This window comes from Silurus aristotelis (assembly GCF_946808225.1).
Source record: "Silurus aristotelis genome assembly, chromosome: 16".
Taxonomy (NCBI): domain Eukaryota; kingdom Metazoa; phylum Chordata; class Actinopteri; order Siluriformes; family Siluridae; genus Silurus; species Silurus aristotelis.
In genome coordinates, this window is record NC_139589.1 from 6,581,429 (window position 1) to 6,596,936 (window position 15,508).

Sequence of the window (15,508 nt, forward strand, 5' to 3'; positions counted from 1 at the left end):
CCCACAATATTGGAAAATTAATAATGGTGCTAGATACAATCTATAGGTGTGCATAATGTTTGAGTATTGGGTAAAAATGAAAAATATACTTGTGGGGTATGTTACTTACCATAGCCAAATAGTGTAACAGTGTGCAAGAAATTCTGCAGTTAGTACATCCCAGGTTAGTCTTTTAAAAATGTTATGTATTTGGTAGTAAAAGGATTTGTGCAGCCATGTCTACAGGCACAGATTGAATGTAACTGGACATTATTTCTTCTGCTGCAGCTTTAATACAAGGTTATTTGTATCCTGGTTGGAATTATAGGCCTTTTTACACACAGCCGTGAAAGTAGTGAAATTGGTGTCTGTCAGACAATCAGCTGCTCTTTACTTTCTTCTTCTGCTGTGCAATTACATTAATAGCTCTTGCACATTTGCATTAATAAACGGTCAACATTGTATTGTATTCATTTACACAAAAGAAGTAAGAGGCTGAAAAGTCAGATGTTCTAATCTTATAGATAAAAAAATGCACTAGTAAGAAAATAATCTCATCAAGACTGTTTAATTCAGACTCTGATTTAAGTGAAGTGTTTATGATAACAGATAATATTTCAAAAAAATGTAACAAAAAAAAATAAAAAAATAATTAAATTAAATAATAACAAATTAAACAAATATACTGCATATAAAAAAAACACTCCAGCATGTGAAACCCAGTTACATAGCACATAATGTTCCCACTTTACTTAACTTAAGGCACACCAACACAAAACCATGATAATGTTATAAATAGAGCAAATATATACAAAGCATAGCACAGAATCCAAAGCCAACATAATATTTGCAATGTACTTGTTTGAAGGAGAACAATAGCAGGCCTAATACAAAACCTTGAGAGATCCCAGACTGCACTTCTCAGGCTTTAAAGAATATTCTTTTGATCCCGGGAAAAGGATTTCAGTTTAGAATTACGCGATGCGAGAATTTGTCTAGACTAACCCTGTTTTTAATTCTGTCTGTAGAAATATCATAGCTAATAGCAGGAATGCATTGATACCATTTTCACTGTTTTTTTGGTACTGAACAATACCAACAATGATACTGAAATTAGTAATCTACTGAGTATTAATTAATCAAGGGCATCAGTTAAAATGCTATTTATCTGTTTTTATGCTTTATCTGGTTTTAATAGTGATCAAATGTGCATACAAGAACTAGGCTTCTTTGTTCTACTGTTGGATTATCAAAGATCTAATTTTGTTTAACTTCGGAAAAGAGCTTATGTATACCTATAAGTAAAATACATTTCACAGCATCTGAAACACTTGTTTTCAAAGATCTCTTGTAGCTTATTTTCAAGTTAATGTCTCTCAACTAGTGTAATGTATTTAGCCATTTTTCTATACTTATCCACTGATTGCTGCAGTGTGCTGCTGGCAAATAATTTCTCATGTATGTTTAAGATGTTTACTCAGGTTATTGAAAAATGATCTATAATGCTGTAATAATAGCCATCTTGATATTTAAAAAAAGGAGACGAGTTGCAGTCAAAATAATGTTTGCCAGCATTATTGATGAAATACATCTGGAAAAACTATGCTGTAAAAATCTGTCACTAGCATGACAATGTTACACAGAACATTTTTATTAGAAATGAATGCCAAATAAATAACAAGTGGTGGACCGTAATATATTAAATGTAATTCATTACTGTACTTAATTAGCTTTTTCACGTATTGTACTTTACTGAAGTATTTCCATTTTTAGTTTACGAACTCCATTACATTTCAAAGTCCAGTATTTTACTTTTTACTTAACTACATTCTGCAAAATTAGTAGTTCCTTTTTATTTATAAGTGGATAAAAACTATTCAAACACGCAGCAAGCCACTAATCAGGGTGTTTTAAACTTGTTTTGATAGCCACTTGGTGGTATCTACTTATTACCAGCATCCAGTTCAGCGTCAGTTTAACAGCAAGCAAAAATTTTTTAGAGAAATAAATGATGGAAGAAACTCAACTCAAACTTGAGCACCTGTGGTCTTTTTTTTTTTTTTTTATAATTGAAGTATTGTCTAATTAATATCATTCTATTGATAATGTGCCAAGAGTAACATTAGAGTCTTTTTACATAAACTGAGTTGATTAAGCAGCAGTCTTGTGACAAATACTATAATAGGAACATTATAGCCATGATAATTCATAGAACTTTGAACTTTGAACATAGTACAGAGACCTTTTACTTTTACCGGAGTAATATTTTACCTACTGTATCTCTACTTTTACTCAAGTACATGGTTTGTGCACTTCGTCCACCACTGTGAATGAATAATAGCAGGATCGCTATCAATGCATCCCTTGTAAATTGTCAGTTGGCAAATGTTGCATTCCAGCGGTGCACAAAACTGAAAAATAACTACAATCTGAGGCAAGCAATAAGTCACTGACCTGAATTAAAAGCTAAATTCTGTACTACAGTGCTTTTAAAAACCAGACTGAATTAAATCATGCTTATCTTAGAAATGTTCAACTATTATTGTAAAGTATAATAGTCGTTGTGGTGGTAATAATAATAATAATAATAATAATAATAAATTATATTATAATTCTATAACAAATGGGCTTGATTTATAATTAAAAAATGTTTAATTATTTTACAGCACAAATAGAGATTATAAAATGACAATGTAAAATGACTAGTAAAATTCAAGATAAGTGAAAACGCACAAATATTTACTCCTAATTCCACCAGGGTTGAACATCAGTAGCCACTGTAGCTTTGTCGTTGCTTTGTTCGCAATGCAGACATGCAGAATAAAAAAAAATTTCAGTTACAACAAGAATGTCAAATGCACACTGTTAAAAAAAGGAGAAGAAGAAGAAGCCAAGAGGGAGCACAAGTTTGAAAGAGAAATCTTATATACCCATTTAAAGTTTCATTTCAGGCTGAAATTGGTCTAGAATTTATTACTGGTTCTACTTCCTCTCGAATGTTCTGCCCGTTGGCATGCTGGGGCTCTTTTGCGGGAACCCCGTCAGGAATAAGAAGAGTCATCCTGCTGGATTTGTCTGAATTCTCATGCACAACTCCAGGGCTGGCAATGAACTTCCTAGGAAAGGAACTGCTAGACAGAGAGGTGGAGGAGGAACTCCAGCCTGGTAAGAGACCCGATGTTGTATGAGAGTCAGCATCTCTGCTGAAGAACCGAGGGCTGGCTGAGGCATGATTGCTGTTCGTGCAAACTGAGTTGTTGTCCATGTAGATCTGGATAGCGGGACCCATGTGGGATCGGTAGTTGTAGGGTCTCCAGCCTCTCCTCTGCTGGCACTGACAGCGCAGTATGCGGATAAATCCCTGTTTAAACTCACGGCTGGTGCAGGGGTAGATGATGGGGTTTAGGCAGCTGTTGAAGTAGCCAAGCCAGAAAATCACCTTGAAAAATGTCTCTGGAGGACGCAGGTTGGTATTGAAGGAACCTAAAAAACAAGTTGAAGTGAAGTAATTCACAATTGATCAATTTTCTCTTGAACCAGTAGATGGCATGGTTCAGCTAATGAACGCTTTAGAAGCAATATGGGTAATGTTTGTAAGTAATGGTAGGGGTTTTAAAATAGGAACCCAAACTGTTATCACATACCATGCACGCTTTGCAGATTAGAGCACTGTTCCACCACTGGCATGAAAATCATGCACAAATTTGCATCACTTGAAGGGGATTTGGAACACGAATTGAAATCTATAGTAAGTGCTGAATATGAGGCACTCAAGGCAACAAAGTCACACACCAACACACTAGAGAGCTCTTTTTCTGATGTGACAATTGATTTGCAAGTTGTATCTGGAGCGTTTTGTTGAGCCTGATGTTTCAGAACGAAGAACGATAACAGCCGTTTTCCTGCAGTAAGGTGAGGTTTGTAGAGTTTGAGCTGTAGTCAATTTAATATGTATATTTATTGCTCTTTTTATTAGGAAGACCTGTACACATCTACTTGCAATGTGAAGCATCAAATCATGCAGGAACAGATCATGAGCTACAAATCTCAGTGATGTTAGCATGGTTGTTGGTGCCACAACAGGCTAGGGTAAGTATTTCAGAAATTGCAGATATCTACGGAAACTACAGATTCTGAAGTCGGTACCATAAAGAAGAAAATGGCTCAGAAAATCACTCTGGATCTCTCACATACTTTTTGAACGTTTACCAACTGGCCAACGCTACAGAGCATTAAACACCAGGACAACTAGGCGCAAGAAAAGTTTCTTGTCCCAGACAATCTGCCTCATGAACAGTTAAATACGCTTCTTATTGTGCAATAAAAATATAGGGTCAGGGTTCATGTTTTATTTTTTATTTGATATTATTTATAAAAAATGTGCAACTGGAAGCTTTTCTCACCAAAAAAAAAATCCTTGTAAGTACAAACATACTTGGCAATATAGATTCCAAAATGAAATCTAAAAAGCATGGTCAGACTGGTTGGAGTTGACAGGAACGCAACAAAAAATAACCTTTTACTAGTATGAGCAAAAAATGCAATCTCAGTATGCACAAAAAAACAAATTTGAAAAATGAAAAAAGGCCAGGAAATCAACTTTCGGTGAACGGATGTTTCGAATGCATGATTTCTCCAACTCCACAAACTGTACTAAAAAAATACTACTACACATCCTCCAATTACAACTTAATCACCTGTTACATAAGAAAAGGAGCTCGCTGGTGTTCCAATGTGTAAGAGTTCATTTCCTTGAGTGCATCGTATTCAGTGGTTTTCTTTTAACGCATCTGATCCCTGTTTATGCTAAAATATTAAAGAAAATAATTACTGATTAAGTTTTTATTTTGATACACGTTTTGTTCTGTCTTTAATGCATGTATTTGTATTAGTCGATTTCGAAACTTTTATCATAGTTGTTTATGCACAAAATATGAATATGAATGTTTATTTAATGTAGCGCAAAAAAAAAAAAAGAATCCTCATTCTTTGTCATTTTCAGTTTTTTGCAGTCCACCACTCCTTTAAGCTGGAATATATAATGTATTAATAAACTCTTCTAAAAAATATTTAATCATTTTACAAAAAGATACAAACTAAATATATATCTACAAGTAATGAAAATGAATGCCCTGACTAGAATTATTCTTATTAAATGGTAAATTTTTCACTTTTCAGAGGGAATTTTCAGATTTATTAAGGTAGAAATACTTTGATCAAAGAGACAAAATCACGTGTTAATACAAAGAGAGTGTCACAAGACAAGACTTATTCTGCGTGGTGATCTGTAATTCTTCAAAAGTACTCGCGGCTAGAATTGAATTATATTGTTAATAGTGTTTTGGTTGTAAAAGCTCTCTGTCTCTGAAGCCGAGTATTAAGAGTAAGTTACAGAAGAATAAGGATGCTTGATTTCATTCATTGAATAATGAACCCAGCCATTAGGGGGGCACAAGCCAGTGTACTCTTAGTGCCGGTCCCAAGCCCGGGTAAATGGGGAGGGTTGCGTTAGGAAGGGCATCCAGCGTAAAACATGTGCCAAATCAAATATGCGGATCACAAATGAGAATTTCATACCGGATCGGTCGAGGCCCGGGTTAACAACGACCGCCACAGGTATCGTTAGCCGACAGGGTACCGGTGGAAATTGGGCTACTGTTGGCCGAAGGAGGAGAAGGAGAGGAGGAAGGCGTCTACAGAGACGGCAGGAAAAGGAGCAGTGTAGGAGAGTAGAGGTTCGGGTTGGTACTTTAAATGTTGGTACTATGACGGGTAAAGGGAGAGAGATAGCTGATATGATGGAGAGGAGAAAGGTAGATGTGTTGTGTGTTCAGGAGACCAAGTGGAAAGGGAGTAAGGCCAGGAACATTGGAGGTGGGTTTAAACTGTTTTATCATGGTGTGGATGGGAAGAGAAATGGTGTAGGGGTGATTCTGAAGGAAGAGTACAGTAAGAGTGTAGTGGAGGTGAAGAGAGTTTCTGATAGGGTGATGATCGTGAAGGTGGAAGTTGAAGGGATGATGATAAATGTCATCAGTGCCTATGCTCCACAAGTTGGCTGTGAGATGGAGGAGAAGGAAAGATTCTGGAGTGAATTAGATGAAGTGGTAGATGGTGTACCTAGGAAAGAACGATTGGTGATTGGGGCAGACTTTAATGGGCATGTAGGTGAAGGGAACAGAGGTGATGAGGAGGTGATGGGTAGGTATGGTTTTAAGGAGAGGAATGTGGAAGGGCAGATGGTGGTAGATTTTGCTAAAAGGATGGAAATGGCAGTGGTGAACACGTATTTTAAGAAGAAGGAGGATCATAGGGTGACATATAAGAGTGGAGGAAGGTGCACACAGGTGGATTATCTTCTGTGTAGGAGATGCAACCTGAAGGAGATTGGAGACTGTAAGGTGTTGGCGGGGGACAGTGTAGCTAGACAGCATCGAATGGTGGTCTGTAGGATGGTTTTGGAGGCGAAGAAGAAGAGGAGGAAAGTAAGGTTTGAAAGAAGAATAAGATGGTGGAAACTGAAGGAGGATGAGTGTAGTGTGAGGTTCAGGGAAGAGGTCAGACAGGGGCTTGGTGGTGGTGAAGAGGTGCCGGATGATTGGGCAACTACCGCAGGAGTGATGAGGGAGGCAGCTAGAAAAGTACTTGGTGTGACATCTGGAAATAGAAAGCAAGACAAGGAGACGTGGTGGTGGAATGAGGAAGTGCAGGAGAGCATTAGGGGAAAGAGATTGGCAAAACAGAAGTGGGATCGACAGAGTGATGAGAAAAGTAGGCAGGAGTACAAGGAGATGCGGCAGCAGGTTAAAAGGGATGTGGCGAAAGCCAAGGAAAAGGCATATGAGGAACTGTATAAGAGGTTGGACACTAAAGAAGGAGAAAAGGATTTATACCGATTGGCCAAGCAGAGGGACCGAGCTGGGAAGGATGTACTGCAAGTTAGAGCAATAAAGGATGGAGAGGGAAATGTGTTGACTAGTGAGGAGAGTGTGTTGAGAAGATGGAGGGAGTATTTTGAGCAGCTGATGAATGAGGAAAATCAGAGAGAGAGAAGGTTGGAGGATGTGGAGTTGGTGAAGCAGGATGTAGATAGGATTAGTAAGGAGGAAGTGAGAGCAGCGATTAAGAGGATGAAGAATGGAAAGTCGGTTGGACCAGATGACATACCGGTAGAAGCGTGGAGATGTTTAGGAGAGATGGCAGTGGAGTTTTTAACCAGATTGTTTAACAGGATTCTGGAAGGGGAGAGGATGCCTGAGGAATGGAGAAGGAGTGTGCTGGTACCGATCTTTAAGCATAAGGGAGATGTGCAAACCTGCAGTAACTACAGGGGAATTAAGTTGATCAGTCACACCATGAAGTTATGGGAAAGAGTAGTGGAAGCCAGGCTGAGAGAAGAGGTGACCATCTGTGAGCAACAGTATGGTTTCATGCCGAGGAAGAGCACCACAGATGCCTTATTTGCTTTGAGGATGTTGATGGAGAAGTATAGAGAAGGACAGAAGGAGCTGCATTGTGTATTTGTGGATTTAGAGAAAGCGTACGACAGGGTGCCGAGAGAGGAGTTGTGGTATTGTATGAGGAAGTCAGGTGTGTCAGAGAAGTATTTGAGGGTGGTGCAGGACATGTATGAGGACAGTGTGACGGCAGTAAAGTGTGCAGTAGGTACGACAGACTGGTTCAGGGTGAAGGTTGGACTACATCAAGGATCGGCCCTGAGCCCTTTCCTGTTTGCAGTGGTGATGGACAGGTTGACGGACGAGGTCAGACAGGAGTCTCCCTGGACTATGATGTTTGCAGATGATATTGTGATTTGTGGTGAGAGTAGAGAGCAGGTTGAGAAGAGCCTGGAGAGGTGGAGATATGCGCTTGAGAGAAGGGGAATGAAAGTCAGTAGGAGTAAGACAGAGTACATGTGTGTGAATGAGAGGGAGGGCAGTGGAGTGATGCGGTTGCAGGGTGAAAAGGTGAAGAAGGTGGAGGAGTTCAGGTACCTGGGGTCAACAGTGCAAAGTAATGGAGAGTGTGTTAGGGAAGTAAAGAAAAGAGTGCAGGCAGGGTGGAGTGGGTGGAGAAGAGTGACAGGAGTGATTTGTGATAGAAGAGTATCTGCAAGAATGAAAGGGAAAGTTTATAGGACTGTGGTGAGACCTGCGATGTTGTATGGATTAGAGACAGTGGCATTGAGTAAAAGACAGGAGGTGGAGCTGGAGGTAGCAGAGCTGAAGATGTTGAGGTTTTCGTTGGGAGTGACGAGGATGGACAAGATTAGAAATGAGTTTATTAGAGGGACAGCACATGTAGGATGTTGTGGTGACAAGGTGAGGGAGGCGAGATTGAGATGGTTTGGACATGTGCAGAGAAGGGACATGAATTATATTGGTAGAAAAATGCTGAAGATGGAGCCACCAGGTAGGAGGAAAAGAGGAAGGCCAAGGAGGAGGTTCATGGATGTGGTGAGGGAAGACATGCAGGTAGTTGGTGTAAAAGAGGCAGATATAGAGGACAGGGTGGTATGGAGACGGATGATCCGCTGTGGCGACCCCTAATGGGAGCAGCCGAAAGAAAAAGAAGAAGAAGAAGAAGATTTCATTGAATAATGCCCTTGAGTTAATGGGAGTATTTGCCACCCCAGATGTAAGCTTTATTGATGTGTTTCTAAGGAAGCTACTTATAATTCAAGGTTTTAGATTAGGTACGAAACCCCCCCTGAGCGCACTAATCTGTCTGAGTACTTGAAAATGCTTGCTTGTCATCGTTTTATAACAAATGTTACAGAAATGCCATAGGAACAAATGGAAAGACAAATGAACAAATATGGCACGAAAGTAACACACATGAATCTATCAAGTGGAAAGGCTCCTGCTTGTCCTGTCACTTATTCTTTTTATTATTTATGTCTTACTAAAACAAGCGTATGATGATGCTAGGACTCAGCTATGATGACGGCCATAAAAGGATACAGGATGCACAACATCTCAAAAAGTTTTCCTTTGGGAGAAGTGGAATAGTGAATGGAAGAGCTGAGAGGCAAAAGGAAGACGTTTGGATATGCCCAATGGATTTTAATGACCTTTATATATCTGAATATCCAAAAAAGAAACAACGTTTAAGTTAAAAAAATGACCCAAACATTTATATACAGCACATTCTCATTGGTTACTTAATAAGGATCAATAGACCAATGGCCAGGCTGGTTTTAGCTGACGGAAAGGTGGTAAACAGAAAACTACTCAGGCTCTCCTAATGGGACAATTTAAAATTGTCCCCTATTCTTTATTTGTCAAAACCAAAAGTGATGATTTGAGTTTTTCCTGTCAGAATAAACTGTTTGGCCGTACCATTTTTGTTTTCATTTTCTTCTCCAATAAAGTGCTAATTAAGTATGTGAAAAATTGCCACTAATTTCCATAAGCAGATAGTAAATTCGGGGGTGGAACTGGAATGAAATTATTCCATTTTGACCTTTGCATAATAACTTCATTTTAACCTGGGAAACAGAGAAACAATTCATTCCAGAGAAAAAAATTACCATATAATTATCAAATAACACAAGCATTTTTCTGTGTTTCCACATCAAAAGTTTTATTCTGCTCCTCACCTTGCACAAGGCAGGGTACAATTTAAGACACACTCTGCAAATAGTCTTCATCAGACATCTCACTGTATCCTACTGTAGCCACCAGGACTATAACTTACACTCGGGGTCCTAAACAGGCTTGAATTACAGTGCTTTATTGCCCCCTTGTGTACTTTCTTTACAATAATTATTCATATTCAGACTTTTAAATTACATTAGCATGGCACGCGAAGACTAAGGCCACCAAGAGGGAAGATTAACCATCCCGAAGGTCGCACACATGGAAAATCTTTCTTCCAAAATCGTCCCTGCAGGACAAACACAGCTGACCCATAGTGCGAGGTGGCCAGCTATAGGAGAGCAGAGCATTTCAGTCATAAAAAAATGAAAGCAGATGCTTCATTCCTGACCTGTTTGGGCGTATATGTGGTGGGAACGCTACCGCTTTGGTATTCCCACACCTCGGCACTCTCCTAGCAGCTCACAAGGGGAGAAAGCCTGGGAATTAGAGAGCCCTTCGAAAAAGACATTGGCATTTCCTCTACATTCCTCTATGAGACCTCAACAAGATTCAGGGCTCGACAGGATTGCACTTAACCAATACAGCAACAAACCAATTAATCCTGACCAGATTAAATAATATAGACAGATAGACAGACGAGGGATTTATGTAATTGTCCTATACAAAGCATAATGCATTAGTAGAGATAAGGGGGTGTGTATTTAAAAAGTGTGAGGGTTCAATTTGATAATTATTCCTTGCTTCCAAAATGTCTGCATGAGCAAATAGCATTACTGAACCTAAAATGTGGTTATGCTTAACTTCATAATGGTACTTTGCAAACTCTTAACAGGTGTGGCGATAGACCAGATTTTAAACTTTACCACAAAAAATAGACACATATGTTCATCTGCTGTACTCTAAATTAATGTTTTTGCTATGTGATCTTTTTAGTAACAGATCAGATAGGTTCAGTGAAACTCGAATTATATTCTGACTGAATGTTTCTATAGCCCTATAGTTGAACTCTGGTTTGATAAACTTCCATAAGCTTAATAACTGGATTCTCTGCAAAAGAGGATGTGCTACTGAAGCTCATGCTTGGAAAACTGGATATGCTGAATTATGGACAGTTTCTTTCTTTTTCGTACATTAAGGTGCCTTTGTTGCATTATATTGATAGTTTGACCCATAACTTAAAGACCTAAATCATTTTAGCTTAAAACTTTTATTTTTTATTTGCTCTACAAAACAAATTCTTAAATTCTTTGTGAAAGGAAAATACGTTGTTATGGAGATAAAATACAAAATAAAGCCCCCTTACAAATGAATGATGGAATATTTTTCATGAGTGTGCTCCAGCCAATAAAAATGATGACCCTGAACAAATTGAGTTTTTTCAAAACAAACCATTATTTTACCACAGCCAGCATCATGATAGGGAACTGGGCTCTTTTATGAAAATAAATTTAGATGAATTTTTATTTCTCTTAATATTTGCATTAAAAAACAAATAAGTACGGGTAGTAAAGGTCAATGATGTCATATTTATATACATATTAATAATTGTCTGTAAAATGAATAACCTTTAAACACATAATAAAATAAATACATAGGTGCTATAAAGATGGTAAACGCTGGTAGTATTCTGACAACCCCAGAATACACATTGGACCTTAAAGATATAGGGAAAAGAATTGTCCACTAAAAAATATCTAATGACACCCTCTGCATTACTATATTATTTAATAGTTCTCAGTTATAATATTTTATCAATGATTTATTCCTTCTGTGAGTAACCCACAAGTCATGCAAAGAACAATTATAAGACTCAAAAGGTATTTCATCCCCCATAAATCACTCGAAAGTCAAGAAGAACCAAGAAAAAATCCTCCCACACCTCCTCCACGCCTTTGAGGATCATGATATTGCTTCAGATCACTAGTTTCCTTTACTATTGTGGCCAAGACAAATAACATAAATCAGTGTGTTTTTACAGGCTATTGAACTGCATTCTAGATGAAAGAAAGTACCTGGAAATTTACTCAGTCTTTATTTTGTTGCCACTTCTAGTTTTGTAAGCTCATTCATGGACTCATGCAGGTGGCAAACTGCATGACTATCACAACTACATTTGAATAAAATATACAGTATATAGTGAACAGTTTGTGCTGTATAACTGGATATTTTCTGTATCTTGTTGAATTAATTTAAAATGCTTTACTGTACATACCATATGGAAAATAACTCCATAGCATGATATACTGAATCATGTAATAGAAACCAGATGTCATCAACTGCAGAAGTCATAGAGCCTCAAAATCTATTGCAGGTTGAAGGTTTGTTGTTTGCTGTTACAGTTTACACTCTTAGAAACAAACTGTACTTTTCTTGTTGTTGCTCTGGTACCATGAAAGGCACACGTTTCTACCTTTTGTATATAGTTTACCTGGAAACATAAATACATTTAATAACTGCTGTGCCTTTAATTCTTTACTTTCAAACTAATGAAAGGTACAACATGTCTTTGAAATCATAAAAAAATGAAAAGCTACTAAAACTTACTAAATACTGTATGCAGCCTTGAAGGCACCACTTCAACAACAAGCACAGCTGTAGTAAACAAAACTGTACTAAATATGTTTGTAAATTAGTACATTTGGTGTATTTTGACTAGGAATTATTGTGATCTTCTAGGCTTGGATCCCTGTTATAAAAGACTGATTTATTGGAGTATGTTTATTAATTAGGGAATGGCCAAAGGCTTAAAAACATACATTTTTAGTCCAATTTAACTTATAAATGGCTGTTAATTGGTGGTTAAGGTGAATCTTGTATGCTATGGGCACTAAATTGTAAAAAATAGGTTTATATGTATATATCGCACGCACGCACGCACACACGCACGCACACACACACACACACACACACACACACACGTGTGTATGTTTATTAAAAACCACATGCAGTTTATCTATAAAGTGGTAGCATAGAAAATTAACTAGATTTTGCATTCATAACCAATGAAAAGACTTTAAAAAAAAGAAGAGTAGAAGAGAAAAGGCTGATGGGTAGAAATGAGGGTATTTTGAGCTAAAAGCACCTACCGATGGGCAGAACGAGGAAAAATGGTAACCAGCACAGGATGAACATGCCTACTACAACGCCAAGAGTTTTGGCAGCTTTCTTTTCTCTAGAAAACTTCAGCAATTTCACAGTGAGTGAGCTCCTCATTTGGCCTTTGCCCGTGCTGCTGCTGCTGCTGCAGTCATCCTGGATGTGAGAACCTCTGTAGTGCACTCGCAGTGTGAGCTCACTGGAGTCATTACGCTCCTTCATAACTCCAGCTTCGAGATTCTTAGTGGTCCTTTTGGCAACGATGTAAACGCGGCAGTACATGGCCAAGATCACAGCTAGGGGGATGTAGAAGGAGCCGAGGGACGAGAAAAGCGCATAGAACGGCTCTTCTGTTATTGGACACACGGTTTCATCCTCAGAAGGCGGCTCTTTCCATCCCAGCAAAGGACCGATGGAGATAATCAAAGCAAGCACCCAAACTCCCAGCATGGCCAGGAGCGCTCTTTTCTCGGTCACAATGCTGGGGTACTGCAGAGGGTAGCGCACTCCGATGTATCTGTCGATGGATATTACGCACAAGCTCATGATGGACGCTGTGCAACACAGGACATCGACGGCAGCCCAGATGTCACAGAAAATCCTCCCGAAGACCCAGTAGTTCAGAATCTCTAGCGTGGCGGACACCGGGAGCACAGTGGTACCGAGCAGGAGATCCGCAATGGCCAGGTTTATGATGAAGTAGTTAGTTGGAATGCGCAGGTGCCTGTTGCACACCACGGAGAGAATCACCAGGATGTTGCCCACGATAGCGAAAACTATAAATGCGCCAAGCACCATGCCCACAGGCAGCGCCCGACTGAGGCTGAAGTGCGCGTTAGCTGCGCTCGAGTTGGAGCTGTTGGAGGACGCGTGAGAGCGGAGCTCGCTGTGCAGTCCCAACGACGCGTTATTCCATACGCTTGCGGCATCACCACGATCAGAATCCATGCTGGCGAACCCGTATCTCCATACCAAAGTGAGCTCGCGTTTTACCTTTCAGTAAATGTGGGGTCTCATTTGTGGCGCTGAATTCAACCGATGCGTTCCGCGAAGTCTTTCTGAGCAAAGCGCAGCGTCAAACTTCTCCATCGTCACCAAACAGCGCGCGCGTTCCCTTCATGCCATTACCACAGTGTTGTCCTAATTGCTTGCTGTTTTCTTGTGCATTGCAGTTTGTGCTCTTTTTTTTCACCCAGCAGCTGATTGTGTCCTCCGCAGTGCTCTCGATCCAGAGCCCGTTCATCCATGCGCTCCGAGTCCCAACCCCGCCTCCTCTCTCTCTCTCTCTCTCTCTCTCTCTCTCTCTCTCTCTTTCTCTCTCTCCCTCCCCAAACTCATTCTCACCGGACACGTCAAGACTCGGACTCACGACTGTAAAATCGGAAAAACCCGGCACGAGCCAATTCGTACGCAAAGTCCCGAACCAGTTGATGTGTCATGCAAATCAAAAAGCGTTTCCACAAAGCTGCGATTTAGTTGGCTGTTTATTATAACGTTATAACGTTCTGACACCGTCCTGTTTTAATGTTTAGTCAGCATATTCACAAAAACAAAGACTATATGACATGTTTTGAAACTATATACCAACATTTCTCTGTCTTGCATGATCAAATAACAAGATGTTTGGCAAACAGGTATTTTAGTAAATACAGTCATTACATTTAAACTTATAGCATTTGGCAGAGGTCATTAACCAAAGCGACTTACATCTCATATATACAACTGAGCAGCTATAGGGTTAAGGGCCTTGCTCAGGGGCCCAGCAGTGGCAGCTTGGTGTGACTTGGCTCATGATCTCAGATCCAAAGTCCAATGCTTTAACCATTAAGTTACCAACCTCATTGATTCTAGGAAGGATGTCCAGACAAGAAGTATGTCCTTTTTTTTTGGCACAAATTACTTTTAAGTCATATTTTTTAGCATACAAGTGCTCAGAATTTAGGCCACCCCTATACATAAGTCATAAATCAAATGCTAGTTTGAATGGGGATGGTTGATTTCATGCAATCAAAAAAACCTGTTTCCATAAATCGGGCATTTCGTTCTCCTTCGGGTTTTTTCAGGAAAACATTATACCATTCAGAGAAAATTCTGTTTTGATGTTTAGTCAGCATATTCCCAAAAACATAAAGCACACAACAAATTTTAGGACTTTATAATATATTTTGTAATTGTTGACTAACCTTACAGGGATGTTTCTTTAGCATGATTGTATGGTCAACAGGTTTTTTACAAACAGGTATTTTGTTTAGCGGCAAAAGACATCCATTCCAGCAGGGGTGGATGAAGTACACAAACCATGTACTTAAGTTAGAGACTCACTAGGTAAAATATCACTCCAGTAAAAGTAAAAGTGCTCCCTTTAAACTTTCACTTGAGTAAAAGTACAAGTATCTGCTTTCCAATGCACATAAGTATCCAAAGTATTATGATTTATTATGGCTATAATGTACTATTATCTTTTTTTCCCCCACAAGACTCTTACTTAATTTAGTTTATGTGGAAAGACTTTAATGTTACTCTTAGCACATCAATCTATTAGTGGAATGATCAGTCAAACACTGATCGATATCTATTGAAATTATCATGTGCCCAAAACCTTCTTTTCAACTACTTAAAAAAAAAAGAATTGTGCAAATAAGGTAACTGGTGTTGTGGCAAGTTTGAGTCAGGACTTTCTTCCATCATTTATTACTCTCAAAATGTTCTACTGGCTGTTGAACTGATGGTGAACTGTATGATCGTGCTAAGTAGATACCACCAAGCGCCACTCAAAACAAGTTTAAAACAGAGTGCATACTCTCCCCTGATTGGTGGCTTGCTGTGTGCTT

The 15,508-nt window shown here is 39.1% G+C and overlaps 1 protein-coding gene across 1 annotated transcript; it reads right to left on the reverse strand.

The window, feature by feature from the left end:
• Positions 1 to 535: 535 nt before the first annotated feature.
• On the reverse strand, positions 536 to 15,298 carry adra1ba (adrenoceptor alpha 1Ba). Its single transcript, XM_083563465.1, has 2 exons — positions 12,668 to 15,298; positions 536 to 3,462 (listed from the first exon to the last, which is right to left on the reverse strand). Exons 1-2 carry the CDS (start codon positions 13,623 to 13,625, stop codon positions 2,927 to 2,929), a joined length of 1,494 nt encoding a protein of 497 aa, XP_083419591.1. The 5' UTR covers positions 13,626 to 15,298; the 3' UTR covers positions 536 to 2,926.
• Between the last annotated feature and the right edge of the window lie 210 nt (positions 15,299 to 15,508).

Coding starts and splice junctions, on each gene's coding strand:
- adra1ba (XM_083563465.1), bottom strand. CDS start 13,625: ATGGATTCTGATCGTGGTGATGCCGCAAGCGTATGGAATAACGCGTCG. Junction 3,463..12,667: donor TTTCCTCGTTCTGCCCATCG/GTAGGTGCTTTT, acceptor CTTGTTTTTTAG/GTTCCTTCAATACCAACCTG.